Source organism: Ceratosolen solmsi, unplaced genomic scaffold, assembly GCF_000503995.2.
Source record: "Ceratosolen solmsi marchali unplaced genomic scaffold, CerSol_1.0 scaffold39, whole genome shotgun sequence".
Taxonomy (NCBI): Eukaryota; Metazoa; Arthropoda; class Insecta; order Hymenoptera; family Agaonidae; genus Ceratosolen; species Ceratosolen solmsi.
In genome coordinates, this window is record NW_011948433.1 from 1,875,769 (window position 1) to 1,897,289 (window position 21,521).

Consider the following 21,521-nt stretch of genomic DNA (forward strand, 5'->3'; position numbering starts at 1 on the left):
CTCTCTCTCTCTCTCTCTCTCTCTATCTATCTCTGTCTCTCTGTCTCTCTGTCTCTATCCCGCGCGCGCACATTGCACGTTATATACTGGCCTTGGCGCTGCTGAGAAAACGGCGGAGGTTGCGGGGCCAGCGTCAAAGGGACCGTTTTCCTACATACGCACCCCCGGCCCTTTCTTTTTTCACTCTCGCTTTCTCCTACTCCAGCCCTGTCTCTTCCGACCAAATCGAACGGAATAATCCTACGAGGCGTATGGTTTTTTCCCTTCTTCTCTCTTCATCTCGCTCGCTCGCCCCCTGCGCTTCTAGACGTGCTCCTGAATGCGCAGCCTCGACGAGAATCTACGGTGATTAGCTCCTTTCAAAAGGCCTAACTTTTCAGCCATCCAACCGGGTCCCGAGCCACACAGCCTACACGTCAAATTGAAGCCGAGTGCGCGTATTATTGCAATTTGTCCGGGTTACAGGCATACGAAATTTGCTTTGTCTTCGATTCATAGCGGATTTTCGGGGAAATTAGGCGAGAGGATTATACAAAGAATCTCAGCCCTACCCTGCCCTGCCCTGCCCGTATTCTTGCATGACGATTCGGCTTATCGTTCATCTTGAGAAATTTCCTTTTCATTCGACGCTACTGCTCGAGACCTCTTTTCTTCATCGTCTTCTTCCTCTTCTTCCTCTTCATCTTCTACTCCTTTTACTTTTACTTCTATTTGATCATCATCGTCGTCGTCGTCATCGCCATCATCATCATCATCATCATCATCATCATCAGCTTATTCGTCTTCCTTTTCCTTTTACGCCCACTTTAATACGACGCATTGGAATCGATTCTAATTGGATTCACGAATCTATTCATACGAGCGCGAGTAGTACGTGCACGACTCAGTCGAGCAATTTCTTTCGGACTTGCGTAACGCGCGTCCCACCGGGAGTCCTAACTACATCTTTTGCTCCCCGTGCGCTACCACTCCAATGCAGCATTACATATTTATCGATTGTATAATCTTCAATTTATCGCAAAAAGCTAGATATATACATATAGTGTGCGCGTGCGTGCGTGCGTGCGTGCGTGCGTACGTGTAATGGATTATCGAGATATTGGGATGGCAATCTCGTATCGACGAGTCGTCATCCGCAAACACACAAATCCAAGCGATATTGGCGAGCCTCGCGTCAGCGATTCCTCCTCGCCCGCAGCAGCTTCCCTTATCACCCCTCGAATAAAAGCAATTCGGCAAAAGCTATAAAACTGCACTCGGTTAATAGGATCGGAGTGCTTCCGTCGCACAAAGACGGGGACGAAAATTTTCCTCTGCGCCATCTGGCCGAGCGACGGGAACCTCGCTCGGGCAGGAGCAGAAGCGCCCGTGCTGGAGTCGACATGGAGTTGTCGAAAACGGATCGCCACCGTCGTCGCCGGCGCTCGACATTAAAAAATACGCATGGCCCCGTCTCTAGTTGCAGGCAGATACGGATGACGCGCGCCCGGAACTAATTATCGCTGCAAAATGCTCTCGCGGAGACGATGAAGAGGCGGAGGCGGCCCGGTTACCCGAGCGGTATTAGTAATTCGGCCTCTCGCCTCTAGTGCTTCCTATATAACATTATACGCTTGATTAGAGTGGATGAGGAAGCGGACAAGTCTTCGTGCCGAAGTGGCGCGAGGGTATCGCGTGGCCGCCGTGTGCGTCGCGTATCATCGAGCACGCGCCACATGCGCCCAGATGGCCCCCGGACCGATTATATATCGGCTTTCGAGCTCGAGTTCGTTGGACTCGGGGGGCACCCCCGATGGCAACAACGACGCTTACCTACGCGCCCGTTCGACTAATTATCCGATCATCCCGACGGTGCCGCTGCCGCTGCCGCAGCTCCAACATCTCCACCTCCGTCATTGTCGTCAGGGCTCGCCCTTGCGGTTAACTCGGACCCGCGACGAGGACCCTGTCTCGCTAGATCCGAACGGGACAGATGCCACGCGCCCGGCCAACCATCTAATTTCTTGTCGGCGCTTCGCGAAGCCGTCGATTCGTGGAAGCGCGACTGTTGGCGACGGCGGCATCGCCACGTACACGCGACAAGGGGCTTTTATGCGCGAGTCTCCGGCCCTATTATCCTCCGGCTCGCGCGCGTGCCGGTAACCGAGAGGGGCCCATCGGGGTTGCGCGAATTTTGTATGCCCGAGGCTCCATCACCGCGGCTCGAAATAATCGCCTTCGGTCCGATGGTACCCGAGCACACAATTCCGGCACTTCCGCCAGGCTCTTTTTACAGGCGCATTCGTAGTTGCACCGGGGATGGTGGCAACCCGAGCCCCGTGTCCCGTTGTCACCAATCTCGAAGGGACGGCTTGTTGCTTTGCTCCCGGTTGGCCGTTGACGGGGGAGGTTATATGGGCCGAGTCCGCGTGTGTCCTCACCGGGGTACCCGAAAAATTCATCGACTCTCTTATGCGCCCGCCCGTTAATTCGGCGGTGAAATGAAAAATTGTTTAGCGCCGCGTACGCCCCGGTGCGCGTATTGATTATCTTACGTAAGTAATAAAGCCAGCGTTAGCCAGCGACTCCCAGTCGTATTATGTGTCCTTAAGAGAAGTTGTCGGCGATGCATTGTTCCGCGAGGGGCAGGGATCGATAGCGACGTCGCGTCAACGAGGGACGACGGGGATGCGAGAAGAGGGAAAGAAAGGGCGAGCGCTCCAAAAATGTCTTTACCTTCGTTTGGACACGTCCGGCGCTGCGTGTACGAGGGACTTGCGCAATCCCTACTTACCGGCTCTCCGTGACTCACGACTCGGGATTTCAAAATGACTCGGGTGCTCGCGATTGCAAAGGTTGTGCACGAGCGCGGCTAAATGCAACGTCAACGTGTATAATGTATCTTTACGGGCACGTTCGTTGGGGCTCGAGTTGGTGAGCTTTCGAGCTAATGCCATAGCTATAAATAATAATAATAGGCCGTCATGTTGGATTTTCAAACTAGATTCGAAATTAGGAGAGACGGTGATTTTAAACATTTTTTTATTCAACGCCTGGCCTCTTTCGCCCATTCGGTGGAGGCGGTGGCGACGGCGGCTGCCACATTTACGAACGTCGGGCTTACATAAATTAGGAAATTACGAGCCACTTGATTTTTACTCCCGTAATGCCTTAGTGCAAGTGATTGTAAGTGCACTCGCATCGTGAGCTGCAGTCGCAACTATAGTCTATTCAGAATTGAATAAGACTTTGTAATAGTTTTGTTGTTCTCGCTGTAAGTAGATGATAATGAAGAAACTAATTTCCAAATCACTCGCACTTATCGTATTCAAATCAGGGGTTCTTACCTTCATCTCCGACTACCCCTTTTCACGTATTCATATTTTCTTTCATCCCCTCAATTCTATCCTCTTTTTACCCACCCATCAATGACTTAATCGCGAAAAAATACCAAACTGCTATTTTTCTACTCTCTACCCGATCCACCTACCCCCGAGCCCTTTAATGTTCATCAAATTCCCATTGGAGGAAGCAGGGATATAGGCCAAGCCCGTGGGCTCCAAACAAATATTCAGCATCCCTATAAACTAGCTTGAATTTATAATTCTGCTGCTAACTATAATTTATAATATTGTTTTTATGGTATACGTCTTTACGAGATCGGGTCAGTTTGATTCCGCTCACTAAGTATAGCGCGTCGTGCTAGATCGGGCGCGAGAAAGATTAGCTCCAGATTTTACTGGAAACCATTAACAGCCTCCTCGACATTTCGACATTAGTTGGAGCGTACGGAAGTGGAGGAGCGTCAAACTCTCGCTATTACAGACATTTCAACTCGTGTTAAACATCATTGGGCCAGGCTGATGTTTTACATTAAGTGCTAAAAACCCGGAGGCTTCCGACTCTCGAAACGGCGAGTGTGGCTTGCGTCGTGAAATCCCGAGGCTCGATCACGAGCCAACCAAATGATTCATTATTTGTCACAAAGGGATTTTCCTCCCGAGCAGCGTCATTGTTGCGGTGAATCGGCCCGGCGCTCGGCCAATGAGGAAATAATTTCGATTGAAAAGGGCCTGCGACCCCTCGGCAACCGACGCACGAATTTCATCGACGTAGTTATTAGGCTGGAGCTACTAGGAGGTGCCTCGCCGGATGGAAGCGGGTGGTCCGCGAGGACGAGCATCGCTTTCATTGGCACGGGGTCACTGGTCAGCACTTAGCCGCCGATATCAATGCGGTATTGGGGGTCCCAAAAACTGTCGCGGTACACGGCTTTGCCATCGCCTCGTCGCCGAATCGTCGACTAAAAGACGGGAAATGACAAAATACGAGGGCAGCGGCATTGATGAGCCGAGTCCTCGGCTCGCACTGACATAAAAAGGGTCAGCAACGCGGCCGCATTACACACAACACAAGCACACGTAAATGGACGATGCTTCGACGCACTTTTAATCGCATCATTGTGCGCGACGCGGGGACAGCAGCAGAGAGAAGAGTGAGTGGATGAGGAGAATGATGAGGAGGTTTGGCGGGGAGGGGGAGGGGGCGATGCGGGGGCAGCAGCCGGGATTATCCATCTCGGCGATCACGACAACGAGCGGCTAACCCCGTTGGCTTAATCTGTCTGCGGCGCATATCTTTTAAAACTTCCTTTCGAACATCCGGCTGAATGGCTCGAGGAATTCGTTTGGCAGCTACAACGACGTTGACGATTACCGGTGCAACGACGAGGCTCGCGATTCAAAAGCCGAAAAATTCCTGCCTATTATTGTCCGGAACAAGAGGCGCGCGAGAGGGACGGAGGTAGGATACCAGGCGAGAGTGGGTGGGGGTTTTGGGCGGGGGGTGGAGACGGAAGTGGGAGACGACGACGCGAAGAGGCGAAGAACGGCGACAGGTGGTGGTTTGGCGCGTTATCGGACGCGATTTTGTCTGGTTGCCCGTGACGATTAGATATCCAGCACTCGCACCGCGACTCGATCCCGACGTTTACTCGGTCGAGACGTCCTCGGTCCGTCCGCGGAGAGGAATCATCGAGAACCGGGCACGGGGGAACGGAGGAGCGCAGCTGCTCGGCGCGAAGCCCTCCTCCGGCTGCCAGGAACGGCGGCTCCTTGGGCGGCCTCGGCCGCGAGAAACAGGTATAATGGCGCTTCTAGTGCACTCCTGGGCGCGCAGCTGCGCGGCCATGAAAGCGCGCGCGCGACATGTGTGATCCCGTTTTTCGGTTTTGCGCGTCCCGACTAGCGTATGCCCTCTCCCGCCCTCTCCCGCCCTCTCGAGCTCCCTCCTCCCCTCAATGCAGCGCACGCCCACACCTAAATGCGTGCGTGCGTGCGTGCGTGCGTGCGTGCGTGCGTGCGTGCGTTTTTGTCTGCCTTGTCTGCTTGACTGCCTGACTGGCCTGACTGTCTGCCTGACTGCCTGTCTGTTTGCCTGCCTGACTGCCATGTCTGCCTGCATGCCTCTGCCTGCCTGCTCATCCATCCATCCGTCCGCACGCCTACCTCCCTCCTCCGGGATATTTTCTATTGAAATACCAGGGCCGAGATCACTTGCCGACCGCTAGACCGCACGACAATGCTCTATCCACCCCGATTCTCTAATCGATCATCTGCGCGCGAGCCGGACACGTTTTTTTCCTTTCGGTCGCGGCACGCGCGCACCCGCGATTGTAAGGCACGAGGCGGGACGGGACGCACGCGCCCCTCGCAAGGACCTCGGCTAGTAACGAGGAAAACAAAGGGGCCTCGTGCCCACAAGCACCGTCATCCCCTTAGCCTCTTCCAGACGCGTGGAGTTTAGTGCCCTCTTGGCTGGAAATCGACGTACGTTTGCGATATCGAGCTCCCTCTAGTCAATTTCCAGTCGGGCGCGGCGAGATGGCGACAGGACGTCGGGGCGGATTCGCACGCAGAAGCTTTAGAATACATTGAGCTTTGAGCGTCGGGATGGCGAGTCTCGTTGGAGACGATCGCGATAACCAGATAACCGCGCTCCTCCCGACGTCGCTCCGCCACTGGTCGATTAGCATTTGGACTATGGAGCGTCTCGTTGTATCATTGTTGCGCTCGAATGGCCTATTAAATCGGTAACGACGTGACGATAATTGACGGTACGACGATAGTCAGAGCCCCACTCCATTCCACTCCACACACACACACACACACACAGAGAGAGAGAGAGAGAGAGAGAGAGACAGACAGACAGACAGACACAGACCGACCGCGAGCACATGCGACGAGAAAACAATTTCTTTATTATAAGTAAATTGATGCTCTTATGCCGTAATGCTAAATTGCATTTCTTAATTATTAAAATGTAATATGTAGGTCGCTCTTGTTAAAAGTAAGGCCTGGCGTTCGGATGTACTTAGTCATGATTTACTATATAACCCTGACTATTTATTTTCTCGAATTGAAGGCTCTTTATAACTAGAAGCATAATTAAGCTGCAAACACCGATACAAGGATGAATAAACGGATCGTTACTCTTGATTTCTAGGAATATCGAAGCCGTGTGTAAAACTCGTAGTGAAAAGTTGCCTGATATTAATAGAATTAATTTGTTGTCAGGTGATAAGGGAGTTGAGCAAACGCATTTCTCTCACTGTCGATGAGGAGTTTGGCCCGAATTAATTTATTTTTGAGATTAAACACACAATGTTTTATGTACTATTGTTTTTTTTCCTTGTCTTTTTTTATTTACTTCATTTTTTTTTCTCCGTTTTTTTTTTGTTCGTCGAGCACGCGATCAATTTGTGTAAATTACTTGTGTGCACTCGGTACCTCGTGACAAGTGCAGATGAAACGAAACGTTACCAACCCTTAGCGGGACTCGTCTCACCTTTCACATTAAAAAAGAAGCGATTCTCATCGGGGGTGGGGACGGGGCCGGGTGACGGAGGGTGGCGCGGGAAAGGGAGGGGGGTTGCAATTTTACGGGCATCGGGTTTTAACTGTTTTACGTGACTTCTTGGAACAGCGCGTGTAATTCAATCTGTGTGAAGAAATTCATCCGATAAATGCCTTAAATTATAGGCTGGAAAAAACATGATTAAAATGTCCAGTCGAATAGCCATGCCGTAAGAGTAATTGATTCCATCCTCTTAGTCCCCCCCCCCCATCTCGCCCCTACCATCCCATCCCATCTTTCTCTCTCTCACACTCTCTCTCTTTCTCTCACTCTCTCCGTATCTCCAGATCCCAACCCCGAATCCAACCCCACCTTCGAAGCCTGCGCATTTGGCTAAGACATCGTACTTTAAAAACTAATAAATACCTGGTAAAACGAAAAGGGGAAATTCGAGTTTACATTGGACGACGCTGTCGCTTGAATAATAGATCGGCGCTGAAATTAGGATAGACGAATGTCGGGGTAAACGGTCGCGGAATTGGAATGGGCGCATTATCGGGATCGGAGAAACGGGACCGAATGGGTAGGGATCTCAAGAAGTGGTAACGATGTCGTGTTACGCCGAAGATCGGGAGTCAAGCGTTAAAGGATGCGCGTCACGTAAGCAGCCGTTATAGGAGCTCGAGCATTTTTCCCGATCCGCTCGTCAGCCCTCGGGCACGGGCTTGCGTAGGCGTCCTGACGATCGCTGCAGGAAAGAGCGATGAGCGAGAGAGAGAGAGAGAGAGAGAGAGAGAGAGAGAGAGAGAGGGAGATGAAAAAGGGATGGAAGGAGGAGGAGCAGGAGGAGGAGGAGAAGGAGGAGGACGCGTGGCACACAGGCGCGAGCCGAAAGAGCTGCAGCTGGCGGGCCCGTCCATTACCTGGGCTTCCCCAGCGCGCGACGCCGACGCCGACGCGTACAGCCCTTTGCATCACCCTCTCCCCTCCACCGATTCGCCCGCCCCCGCCATGGGCACACGTATCCACGCGGCGGGCATATATCAAAACGGCCGTGCTCGCGCGACGACAGGGGCAGGCTGCATCCGGCGCGCGGGCCTTCCTTCTTTTTCGGGGACCCTTCAGCTGGGCGAGCGTTAGAAATGCGGAACAGCGCCGCCGAGGCCACGCTGGAATTTCCGTGTTTAGAGACGGGGGCCGCGGCAGCTGCGCCAACTCCCCGCGATGACGCGGCTCCGGGGAAGATGTTTTACAGCGGGAGAGAGGGAGCTAGAGGAGGCCGCCTCGTCATTGGGCGTAGAGACAGACAGACAGAGAGAGAGAGAGAGAGAGAGAGTGTGTGTGTGTGTGTGTGTGTGTGTGAGAGAAATAGAGAGCCTAGTTTGCCTCGGGCGCCGCGAGCGAACCTTAAGCGGGAAATGGTCAATTGCGGCCCTCCCATGATAAAAGTTAGGGAGGAGAGGCCGAGACCCGGCTCGCGAGAGACCGAGACTCGCCACTTTATTTTCACTGTTGTGCGCGGGGCCATGAGGCTTTGACAGCAGGAAGGGGCTCGGCCTGAGGACGAGATGGAAAAGGCAGCGGCGGACCGGGGCTAACGAGTTTTCCAAGTCGACTGAAAAACTGTAGAGTGTTGCGGCACATTACCGGATGTTACATTACTATTTAACGTTACCTCCCTTACGCCATTCTCCGAATAATATGTAGGCCGTGGTAATTCCGCCCCCTAATTCTCTCGCTCTCAGTCTGAATATCGGGCACAATCAGCGTGGACGTCTGCACCTGAGTCAGCCCCGGCGCCAAGCCTTCATCACATCCAATTGCCATAGATTGGGCCCATTGCCACTGAAAATTAATGGAAATCGCTCTTGTCAATAGTCCGCCGACTTGCGTCACGTCGCTCTTTAGTACAATCTCTTTATCCTCCTCCTCCACCTCCCCCCCCCTCTCCTTCTCCTACATTCTCCCTCCTCCTTCTCCATCTGCTCCTCTTTCCTCTCATCCTCCTCATTCTCTCCTCCGTCTCAACCGCAACCAAGATAAGCGCGAGAAGAGCGGCGCTCGCTCAGAATCATCCTCTGCGTCTAGTAGCGAAGAAGTAGCATAAGCGTGGCAGGCGTGTGCACACTTCCCACCTGCCAACAACAGCAGCAGCAGCAGCAGCAGCAGCAGCAGCCGCAATTCGAGACAGGCAGGATCCTTCCCCCCAAACCCACTCCACTCTACTCTATTCTCTCTCTCTCTCTCTCTCTCTCTCTCGATCTATCTATCTATCTTATACAGTCTCATCATACCGCTTGTCTCGTTCTTCACCCAACTCCTTACGTGCATTTGTATTACTCACACTTCATCTACCCATCCCTTCCCCCTGCCCCGCACTCTCTACCCCCCCCCCCCCCCTCTATCATCAAATTTCCCTCTGAATTTCTTACTTTTTAAATACACACATACGACACGTAAATAATACATATGTAATACATATTTATATGCGAGAGAGACCGCGCTTGTATGCGCACGCATACACGTGCGTGAAACACAGTCAGGCATATCTAAAGGAGGCGCGTGCGCTCGGTGTTTGGTTACAGGGAGGCGGCGGCACGTGCGTCGCTTTAGGAGCTGCCTGGACTCCTCCGGGCCAGGTGCTACTGCCGCAGCCGGCCAGCGTGTAGCCGCGGCAGCAGCAACAGCGGCAGCAGCAGCAGCAGCAGCAGTCATGGATCCTAATCAGCGGCAGCAGCAGACGTCCACGGAGCAGGACGACGATCGGCCGTACTGCTTCCGATGCCGCTGCCGCTGCTGCTCTTGCAGCTTCCTCGGCCTCGTCGACGAGGACGACGTGGAAACGGTAGCTAAAGCATCACTACCTCATAGAACGGCGACGAGCACGTGCAACAACAACAGCAACAGCAGCAACATCAACAACATCAACAACATCAACAACAACAACAATATCAATGGGAGGACCAGCACCACTAGGACATCAACGACGGCGAGGGCGGCGACGACACGGACAGCGACGACAGCGACGACAGCGACGACGGCGCCGATGACGACGGCAACGACGACGATGGCCACGGCGACGGCAACAGCGACAGCTACAGCTACAGCTACAGCGACAACAACGACGACAACGATGACGAGGACGAGAACGAGGACAGGGACAACGACGACGACGACGACGACGACGACGACGACGACGAGGACGACGAGGAGGAAAGCGACGACAAGGAGGAAAGCGATAACCGCGGCCGACAATGTACGCTGTAGGAGGCCACCGTACGGGACGACGTCGTCGACAAACGCGTCATCAACTCCGCCTGGGGATAAGGACATCCTGAGTAGAAGGCCGCCTGAACGCAGCCGCCGACTCGGCACACTCGTACCACCTTACCTGGCCACCCTGCTCATACTATACTACGGCCTCGTCGGCATGGCAGGTCAGTGTCACGAGGAGGCAAAGCTCGCGCCCCTGATTTATGCATCCACGGGACGCTCTCGGCCAACCCGCGACCCTCCGCCCTTGCGTCCTCGTATTTTTAGCGCGTCCGGGGGAAGAAGAGTCTCGGCTTACCGGCGCCTCTGTCCACGGGACTCGGGGCATTTCCGCCTAGACGCCACGGACGAGAGCCGACGCAGCCGATCAAGAGATGACTATCGTGTCCGCGTCGAGATTTCGGCCCGCATGCGGCCCCCGGACCATGTGTTGCGATCGCAACGTTCCCCTACGATTCCGAGCCCTTCGTCGCGGTCGCCCATTGAAGGAGGACGGACTGCGCCAGCAGTTCCGCTCGGCCGTTAATCCATTCGCTTGTCCACCGATTTACGACATCGGCTGAATTAATGGATTCCCGATTTATTACTTTCTTTCTTTATGGCCCTCCATTTCCCTTCTCCCTTCTACCTTCTCCCTTCGCCCATCGCCTTTCGCCTTTCGCCCTTCGCCCTTCGCCCTTCGCCTTTTCCTCATTATCTATCTACCTAATCTATAGCTCCTTCTCTCGTTGGCCCTTTATTACGGTGTCTCGTTATTACGAAATGGTCGGCCTTTAGCGAGGGGAGGCGAGCCCCGCACCAAACGAGACGAGTATCATCGCTATTGAGTGGGCGTCCACAGCAATGCTACTTCCATCGTCCATTTCACGTGAAAGCAGCGAGTTTCGCACCCACACCCACCAAGACTCCGCGACGCGATGCATTTAAACTTCCCGCGCGCATTATTTACGAGTGTTCGATTAGTCCTTGTCCGGTATAGCTGCTCGATCGCGTCTTCAGGGAGAAAAACTTGTCGTGAGTAGTACGAGGAGAGGAGATGTGAAAGGAGCAGGAAAAAAAGGTTAATCGGACGGATGGCCGAGTCCGCGACAGGTGCGGCGGATAAGAAAGGAAGGACAAGGAAAAAAAAAAGACAGCGCCCGGGTGCCCGTGGCATCTGTGGCCGTCCAGTGGCGTTCTCTCCTCCGTTTCTTTTGTTAATTTCTCTCTCTCTCTCTCTCTCTCTTACTTCATTTTTCTTTTTTCGTTCACCCCGCGCGGGCGTCTATATGCATAAATGTATAAATGAGAGTACACGCAAATACGTAATGAAATGTTTTCCTGTCCTGCTTTTGGTTGGCATCGCTGGACGTCGTTGGCCACGCAGACGCGTGCTCGTCGCGCTCGACGCCCAAGCCGAGGCCACCGACGCCGACGCCGCGACCCAACATCACATTCCACATGTACACGTGCCCACCGGACTACGCGGAGTGGTACTGCCTCAACGGGGCCACGTGCTTCACCGTCAAGATTGTCGACTCGCTGCTCTACAACTGTCTGTGAGTTGACCGAAACGACAACGATATCTTTAACTATATATATATATATATATCCCTCTCTCTCCCTCTTAAAAAAAAAATTATATATATATATATATATATATATATATATATATATATATGTATATATATATGTATGTATGTATGTATATAATAAAAGAAAAACAAAAAAAGTAGCCGTGCCCACCACCGGGTGCAGTCGGGTCCCTTTCACTGGAAGCCAACTGCCCAAAGTGGAGGAAAGGAGCGAGCTTGAGGAGGAGAAGGTGGAGGAGAAATGGCGACGCACGAACAAGCGGGAGCAAAAAGGGAGAGAGAGAGAGAGAGAGAGAGAGAGAGAGAAAGAGGAAGAAACGACGACGGGGGAGTTGGAACGAGAGTTTCCTGGGCTCTCCTCCTCTTTTCCCACGCTGTTTGCCTTTGGCCGTGCTTTGTCGAGCGAACTCTCTCGCTCTCTCGGGCGAGGTGGGGGTGGAGGTCACTGTGCTCCTTCGGCGGAAAGCCAAATGTCCGCACGAGCGAGCGCAGTACTCGCCTCTAATTCTCCCTGCTACCGCTAATCCCCGACTCACTTGCCCAGACACGTTTTTCCTTCCGTGTGCATTATACTTTTATCACGCCAACTTTTCCTCTCTCGCATTCCTCACCCATTTCCAAATTCAATCAGCTTTCCCAGCACACTGGTCACGTATATATACATGTACTTATACACCGTCTGCACACGTTTACGCTACGCGTGCGTACGTGTGTACGTATTAATAATAATAATAATGACGACGACGACGACGACGACGACGACGACGACGACGACGACGACGAGGATGATGATGATGATGATGATGATGATGATGGTAATGATGATGATGATAAGAAGAAGAAGAAGAAGAATGTCGATGAATGAATGACTCGAGCGCTTACCCAAGAGGAGAGAAAGAAAGATAGAGCGAGAGGGGAGGGGGCACTGATGACAAATGAAAAATATCCTCTCTATTTCTCCATCGCGTCCTTACTCTCTTCCTGGGAATAATCGCTCGATGCCATTCTCATGCCGCGATAAAGGCAATCCTTCTTTCTTTCACCGTCTCTCTTTACATTGCATTGCATCTCTGTCGCTCGCGGGGGAGAGACGGATGAGAGAAGCGTGGCGCGACCTTGACAAGGAAAAACCGCCTCTTCGTTACACCTTGCCACTATCCTTACCCTTTTCGCCGCCTCTCTCCGCCCCCGTACCAGGCCATCGCACCACCATTCTCTCTTCATCTCGCCTATCGCCCACACCCAACTAACACCAACTTCTTGTTCACAGCTGCGCGAACGGCTACATCGGCCAGAGATGCGAATTCAAGGACCTCGACGGCTCTTACCTACGTAAGTACCAACCGCCCATCCCAGCCCATCCTGACCCTGACCCTTACTCAGCTAACGTTAAGCTACCCCCACATCGTCGATCGACGCGTGCCTTCGGCGCCAACGAGATCGCCAAGTGGATGATCCATGTCTGATCGAGGGCTCCCCCCCCCGTTCCACTCGCTACCCCAAATAATCTAGCATTACACCTTTGCTTTTGTAGCGTCTCGGCAACGCGTCATGCTCGAAACTGCCAGCATTGCGGGTGCCGTCACGATAGCGGTTTTCCTCGCCGTCATCACCTTCATCTCCATTTACATACACTGTAAACGAAAGCAGAAGGAGCTACGCACGAGGTGAGTTGCGACGACCTGCGACGCTTTCGTTACTATCGCCAATCTAAACAACCGCACGAATAAGTCTTACCGAGAATTCCGTTGATTTTGTTCTTTTTACTTTTTTCTTTTTATTTTTTGTTTTTTGTTTTTTGTTTTTAATATTTAATTGAATCGATTGACTCTTTATCTGCCATAACTCTTTCGTATTGAGTATTGCGACAATTATTGATATGCATGACGATAAGCATTGATTTTTCGAACGGATCCCATTGGATAATGACGAATCGCCGCATAGCGTTTAATGCCTAACGACGGAGATCGATGGATCATGGCAATATAACAGCTACGCGATTAAACGCCATAATCGCATAAATTCATGGGAGTCTTGTTAACGAGATAATGCTCGTAAATTCGAGTTCGACGTTCCTACGACCTTTTAGGTCGCGAGCCTGCTGAAAGTAACGTCTCTAAAGTTTTTCGGAGACAAATTGAGCCGATGAGATAATTGTCGTATTACATATACTTGGAAGAAACTCCCCCTGAGGGGAACTACTGCTTCTACAATTAATATAAAACTACTTCAATTCGAGAAATAGATCAAAATCAAGCGTGGCTGTAAAGATCTTTTCGCTGGATTATAAGGTAGTGTCGCGCTACACTTCAGCAGCCGCTTCTTCGGGCGTTATTCATCGTTACATTGGCGGAGGATGTAAAAGGAATTGACGCGGATGACGCGTCCTCCGCCGTTCGTTCCATCATCGGATAATCGGTGGCCCGTGGAGGCTCGACCTCGCTCATGTGCTCATTCAATGTTTAAACAAGCGAGACGCAGCGCAATCGTGTTTTTGCGAGACTCGATAATAATTCGTTGATCGAGCTGCGAGGAGGAATAGGCAAGCGAAGTCATCTCGGATTCTTAAGCGCGCGAGTCGCGCGACAATAATGTTATTGGCATTGCCGAGGTTGTAGCGCGTAGGGTACATTCGTGCAAGTCGATGAAATAGCTTTAATTGCCGTTGGCCGAGGCCGGGGCGCTGGCCAACGAGGAGGAGAAGAAGGAGAATAAGAAGAAGCAACGGGCCCGTTAAACCTCGAGCGCGACGAATGGTCCCTCGTTACGTCTATTCATCATGCGAACGCTTAAAGTAACATCCTCACGGATTCGCGCTATTCCGCGCACTAAGAGCAACCTCCAGCGCCATGTCTCTTAAAGTGTACGCGTTTTTTCTCCCTTTTTTTTCTCTCGCTTGTTCACGCCGCCTTTGTCACAGCAGCGGCGTTGACGCAGTGGATGGACCCGGACGAGATCCCGAGCTCAGGCCATTCTGCAGTCGCAGTCGCTCCCTCATGATATTCATGGCGAAGAATTCAAATAGCTCGGTAAGTCGATTCCAGGGAAGCTCCCTCTCCCTCCCTCCCTCCCTCACTCTCTATTTCTTTACCTTTTTTTTTTCTTTTGCATACTTTGGCCGTAGTGCTCCTGGCGCTCGAGCGGAAACCCATTTAACTTGGAAAGAAAACTGCCGGTGCGTCAATCTGTATCTCTCTCTCTCTCTCTCTCTCTCTCTCTCTCTCTCCCTCTCTCCCTCCCTCCCTCCCTCCCTCTCACTCACTGTCTCTCTCTTTCCGTTTTTGTGTACTCAATGAAAACACATTTTCTTTTCGTCCTCGGAAATTCAATAATGCGAATCGCATTTTCGCGCACAAAGGCCATCTCTAGGTGTCGTATTTGCGTACTCGATCTCCGTAATGATAATCTCCCAGGACTACGGATTAGAGTTGGGTGCATTCAAAAAAGGATTTGTACGAGTTTTAACGTATTATATCTGTGTGTAGTTAGAATAATATTGTTTGCATGCCGCGAGCTCTTTTAAGTCACTCCATGTACAGCTGGTCCTTATACTTAAACTTATGAGATTTAATATTTTGCAACGTTTTGAGAAAACTGACCAAAAGGGGAGTACACAAGAATCTTCATCTTTGTTGTTGAAATGGTTTTCTAATAATGCTAATCTCTGGACAAACGTCTTCTGGTCTGATTCCCCCTGCCCTTCTCTAGCTCCTCTCATTCCATCTTGATCTGTACTCGCAGCAAACTGAAGTAACGTCTTTACAATTGCAGACGACGCCACCGTCGATAGAACAGACGAGGATGCCGAACTGGAACTACTCGACGGAGTCGTCGACGCGTATGACTTGCATCAACGAAACCAAGCATCCGAGTCAGTAGAGGCGCTCGCACCTCGATGATGGTCTCCTCACCCACCTACTTTCGTCCCGCGGCCTCGTGCCCACGCGCGCCTACATGCACCAACACGCTTGCGACACAAGTATATCCCTCTGAAGGAACGGAGGCGATAAAAAAAAGGCGAAAATGGACACGATAAAAGAAATGAAAATTAAGTAAAATAAGCTGATAACGAGCTAACAACGAGAGTTCAACAATGAATGCATTGTACGCGTCTGCCGCGTGTTTTGAACGTCGATATCAGCAGCACCAGCAGCACCAGCAGCACCAGCAGCACCAGCAGCACCAGCAGCAAGAACAACGACAATAGCCGCAGCAGCAGCAGCAGCAGCAGCAACAAAAAGATCGATAGAAAACGACACGTATTACGGTCCATTTCGGTACAATGAGCGCGCGAGACATTCCGTTACATTCTATGTGCTTGTTTACGATTGTATAACGCCAAAAACGGGGCTGTGCGCATCCTTAAGAAGGTTACCCGTGGCCAAATCCTCGTGCAAGATCTTGTCCGATGTACGTCGAATGAGTAAAGCCGAAAATGGGAAAGACAGATAGGCAGAGCGGCCGAAACATAGAAAAAATACATCTAAACAGAGTGAATGTATCAATTAATATCGTTGCTTTCTTCGTTATCTATTTATTTTAATTTTTTTTTATTTTAATTTTTTTTTTTTTTTTTTTATTTTATTGTTTGCCCTATTCCAGTTCTCTCGACTCTATGGGACACAATAATAACGTCTTTGCCCGTCTGTCTATCGAGTTCATAACTTCTTTACTCTTTCTTTCGTCCCATCCCCCCGACCCTCTGTCACAATCGTTCTGTCGCACTCTATTTTTCCTGTTCAAGGAGTGGCACAAAGTTTCCTACCCACTCAAGTAGTGAGACACCACTTTTTCACTATCGGTTTCAGTCGACAAAATCTCGAATGCAATGGAAGATAGTGGACGGACGAACGACAAACAGAGAATGAATGAGAGAGGAGGGAGGGGAGTAAGAGAGAATAAGTCAGGCTAAAGAAGAACGAATGAAGAGTAATTGTGAGATTAAGAGAAAACATTCACCTAGCTTACACAGTTATTTAACTGATCGTTCCGTCATTATAAAACTTGCTAATTTCTCACTCTTCCAGAATTATCTATGTATATGCATAAGGGTGTGTGTATGTATGTATGTGCATATGCATATATGTGTGTGTATGTGTGTATGTATATGCATACATATGACACGCGTACGTACATGCATTCACGCGTATAATCGTACGTTCATACATAGCTATATAATTAAAAAATATATATATATTTATGTGCATGTGTATGAAAAACAAAATAGATGAGATTTGATTTGTAATAAGAACTTGATTGATTCCGAGATACAATTGTTGTACTTGAGAGAATAGTATATATATATATATATATATTGATTAAACTGTCACGTGCGCGACAGAATTTTATATTTTTATTGAAAGACCGGGGCCTAGTCTTTCATGCGTATAACAAGACACGTAACATATGCGCGCATATACAAACATAGAGAGAGAGAGAGAGAGAGAGAGAGAGAGAGAGAAATCGAGTGAGAGATAAAAAAAGAGATATAAAAACATAGTGTGTGGGTGAGGAAGAGTGAGTACGTGTGTGTGTGTGTGTGTGTGTGTGTCTGAGAGAGAGAGAGAGAGAGAGAGAGATAGATAGAGAGAGAGAGATATAAACAGATATAAAAAATACATTTAATAGAATCAGACGCGAATTTCCTAGCAACGAGATAGGCCTCTTTAGTTTTCACTTGTACATAGTAAATTATTATTCTAAAGTAAAAAAAGAACTACAAATTTTCAATTTACACAAATAGATCTACGGCAAAACAAATGCGCACATGAGCGCATATTCACATAAATACACATGCACATGAACACACGCGCGCGCGCGCGCGCACACACACACACATACAAAGCTCGCACATACATATGCACACAAAACAGATTCAGATATTAACGAAGCAAAAAATAAATATAAATATATATATCAAAAAGTACACAGACAAGCGCATAAGGCTGCCACTAAATAAATAAATAGTTCTAGCTTCGTTGAGAATGAGTGGAACTCAAGGAGTTGAGTTGAAATCACATCGAACGGGCGACAGATTATTGCATAAAAAGAAAAGAGAGCGAGAGAGCGGAAAATAAACTAGTACTTTATTACACGTAGAATTTTGTATATTTGTAGATAATATTCAATGCGGTTGCTCTTCCAGTCGTTCTGCTACGCAGCAGTGCGTTGGATTTGTTTCTCGTCTACTTTCTCTCTCTCTCTCTCTCTCTCTCTCTCTCTCTCTATCACTTTCTTCCATTCTTTCGTACTATATTCCTTTTGATGGATTCTTGATTAAAGTCAAGCTTGATTACTCAAATAACACACAAAGGGGACAGTATTGTTGAATAAATGAGCCTAACGGAGCAGAGGGAGATAGATGAGAGATAAATAAAGAGAGTGAGAGAGAGAGAGAGAGAGAGATAGAGGGAGAAATATGAGAGAAAGCAAGTACGAAAATGTGTAAAGAAAATAAAGTATCAGCCAGATTGTACCGTACAATTTATAAATAGTCGTTAGTTATCTGAAGTTAAGTATAACTATAATTTAATTTAACAAAATATCAACCATATTTCGTATTGTACTTGGTTCCTAATTTATTATACTGTCATTATTGATCAATAATTATTAGATATATTATTAATTATTAATATTATTATTCGTAACGGTAACAATGTCCTCTTCTTCGGCTAGGACGCGCTTGTAATGTAGAAAAAAGCCACACAAGATAATAATGAAGACACGAAGCGCATTTAATAAAGGGGATTGAGTGCCTTTAAAATATTGTATTCAATTTCTTATTATGGAATTTATATTTTCGCTGGATATTAATATTTAAAAGAGTACGAAAAATAGTGAGTGTGTGTGTGTGAGAGAGAGCGAGAGAGAGAGAGAGAGAGAGATGGAAGATTTGAAAGGATAGTTAAGCGAGAATATAGAGATTGTCGATTCGTGTAAATGTATTTCTTGTAAATCGTGCCCAAATAACTCTCGCGAATGAGTATCATCTAAAAATTTTTTTTTATTCCAAGCATAATACAGGTAATACAGACTTGTCGAGCATATGTTATAATGGTACACGAACCCCTTAATTATAATATCGATTAAAAAGAAATTAACGCGGAAAAAAGTAGATAATTAAACAGTATGCTTATGAATTGAATTTGTAGATAGTTTCAAGTGCTGTGTGCAAGTGTGCCTGTGTCTATGAGTATTGCAGGCTTGAGAGTGAGAATGAGAGAGAACACCAGAGCTTGATGTATGATGTGTTGAGAATGTATGTGTAGAGCCAGCGGTGGCCTTTGTTTTTCTAATCTAATGCTTTCTATCGCCCTAACTTCATCTTTAAGATTGAAAATAAAAAATACCAGACCTTTCATCAGCTTCACGATAATAACGTTTATCAAGGAAAGTACTTTAACTCGTTAAAGTTAGAACGTTAAAATACTAAATAAATAAAAATTTATAGAGAATACTGTAGTATCCAGAGAACACGTATTGTTGACCAACTTATGCAAATAGTGGTGACATTTTAATACATCAGACAGCACCGCATTTACAATATTATTTGCGAAGGAAAACATGAATAGCCATATTGACAAAAGTAATATCCTCACGACGAAAAAAGAAAAAAAAATAGCAAAATTTTATTATTTACTCGTCTGTCATTAAAAATCTATTCTAACAACAACAAGAACAGTAACAGCAGCAGCAGCAGCAGCAGCAGTAACAGTAACAGTAACAGACAACGGCTGTCGAACTACAATCAGGCAATCGGTTATTTTGTTGGTTCGTAAATCGTTAGAAGACTCACCTATACAATCATTGTATCCAAATGTAATCGTCCGTTTTTCGTTTATTTATCTCCTCGTCGACGATTTCGCTTTCGCAATTTCTAAAAACATATGCATACGTATGGCAATACGTATATGTGCATATACATACTTGTTCGCACACGCGCGTATGCATGTATGTATGCGCGCGTATAGGTATGTGCCGAAATACGTAAATTGCACTAGGCATATATATATATACATGTATATATATTTAATGAAAGAATATTTGACATTTTTCTTGTCGAAAAGATTTTGACATGTGCACATTGTGACGGCGGATGGTTGGTATTGGTATTCCGTCCGCACCCGCGCGGTACGCTGTCCGTTGTTAATGTACCAAAGAAACAACGTTGCTTCATACTGACGACTTAACACGAGCAAACGAGAAAAATAAATAAACGAAGAAATAGATGGAATAGAAGGAAGATAAGAAACGAATCAAGAGAAACATGTTAAATTTAATTAATCCCCAAAGTAAAAAATTGTTAATTATTTTTGTAAAAAAAAAAAAAAAAAAAAAAGAGAAAAAAATGAAAAGATATGAAAGGATGATGAAGAAGAGAACAGCGAAGGTGACGAAGAAATTTAATACACGAAGCGATAAAAATATGTACATGTATGTATTAACTCTAGCGTGCTCTGCCTAAGGAAGCTTACAAATATGTTGAATATTATTATTATTATTATTATTATTATTATTATTATATTATATTATATTATTACTATATCACATTCTCATCATCACCATCATTATCATTATCATCGTCATCATCATCATTATTGAGAAGAAACAGACACCTGTACTCTTGTTTCCCCCAAACTGTTTAATAGCATAAATATTGAAATATGAAAAATCTTTGTTTTTTACTTCACCTTATTTATTTACAATACACTATCATAATATGTACATTAAAAAATTTATCAAGTCTTTGTAATAATAATTGTATAAAACATAATTAGTCTTGTTGGGGTCGTGGAAAGTTACTTTGTACAAATTGCCACCACCATTTGGTATCTTGACATAGGAAAAATGACTTTAATTTATCATTCGTAGATGGGCGGATGCTTTTATTGAACTGCCACTTTAACACAGATCGAGCTACCTGTTTGTATTTAAATTTACTAATACTTATTAGACAAGACACGACACCCTCTTGTAAATCATCTGGTCCTAGGGTGTAAAAATTATGATTACGACGTTTGTAGAAAGAAAGAAAGAAAGAAAGAAAATAAAAATGGGTCATGCCTGCATTGCTATCGAGGACATCGCAAAGCTGATTAATAATATTATAAATTTCACTGTAAGTTGTCTCAATTCGAATGGGGCGCAGTATATTACCTATAAAATAATAATAACAATAAGAGCTTATAGTTAACATTAAAATAGGCAGGTTGATAATTTTCAAAATCTAACCGAGTAATGTTAAAACTTCGTATAACGAAGGATGACTTTGAGTTACAATTATCTGTTTTAATTCTTTAATAATATTTTCTATGGCCCACGAAGGTCCCATACTTTTGCATAGTAAAAGCATTGCGGTATTAACGCCAGGTGTATTTTCTATTTTAAAAACATTGTAATATTAATATAATGAATAAAGTAAGAGTTAGTTTTTTATCGATGATATTAACTATCCATCCTCTTTACCTTTCAAATTTTTCAATAGCTCGTCTTTTATAAGGCTAGGCGTGTATCCAGAATCCGGATAATTATAATATTTGAAGAGCAACGTCTTCAAAGAATAAAGTTTAGGAAAGGGTTTCGTAACTTTTAGGGACATAATTATATGCACTATAGTTTTTACTATAACATCTGAAAAGTAATTATAATAATAATAATAATCCTTGTTATAAGCTGCGACTTATACACTACACAATAAAGTTTTTATAGAAGTTTACCATTGTTAGGATCGTATTTTGGAAGTACTTCGGGCCAACACATAAGGGCAACATAAATAATATTAACGGCTCCCAGCTTTAAGCAGTAAAAAGCGTCGCAAAAAAAAATCCGTACTTTTTCTCT

The 21,521-nt window shown here is 47.2% G+C and overlaps 2 protein-coding genes across 2 annotated transcripts in view; one reads left to right on the forward strand and one right to left on the reverse strand.

Annotated features, from left to right (window-relative positions):
• LOC105364620 (pro-neuregulin-3, membrane-bound isoform) overlaps positions 1-15,686 on the forward strand; it is a 34,989-nt gene extending 19,303 nt beyond the window's left edge. The window contains exons 2-8 of the mRNA XM_011502599.1: positions 9,420-9,876; positions 10,036-10,271; positions 11,474-11,645; positions 12,952-13,013; positions 13,216-13,348; positions 14,602-14,710; positions 15,453-15,686. Coding sequence (XP_011500901.1) covers positions 9,420-9,876; positions 10,036-10,271; positions 11,474-11,645; positions 12,952-13,013; positions 13,216-13,348; positions 14,602-14,710; positions 15,453-15,560 — 1,277 coding nt within the window. The 3' untranslated portion in view covers positions 15,561-15,686. The remainder of the gene's footprint in view (positions 1-9,419; positions 9,877-10,035; positions 10,272-11,473; positions 11,646-12,951; positions 13,014-13,215; positions 13,349-14,601; positions 14,711-15,452) is intronic.
• Positions 15,687-20,391: 4,705 nt separating this feature from the next.
• Positions 20,392-21,521, reverse strand: part of LOC105364516 (uncharacterized) — a 2,106-nt gene continuing 976 nt past the window's right edge. Inside the window, exons 5-9 of the mRNA XM_011502448.1 lie at positions 21,398-21,487; positions 21,147-21,311; positions 20,913-21,059; positions 20,745-20,837; positions 20,392-20,669 (exon numbers count right to left, since the gene is read on the reverse strand). Coding sequence (XP_011500750.1) covers positions 20,455-20,669; positions 20,745-20,837; positions 20,913-21,059; positions 21,147-21,311; positions 21,398-21,487 — 710 coding nt within the window. The 3' untranslated portion in view covers positions 20,392-20,454. The remainder of the gene's footprint in view (positions 20,670-20,744; positions 20,838-20,912; positions 21,060-21,146; positions 21,312-21,397; positions 21,488-21,521) is intronic.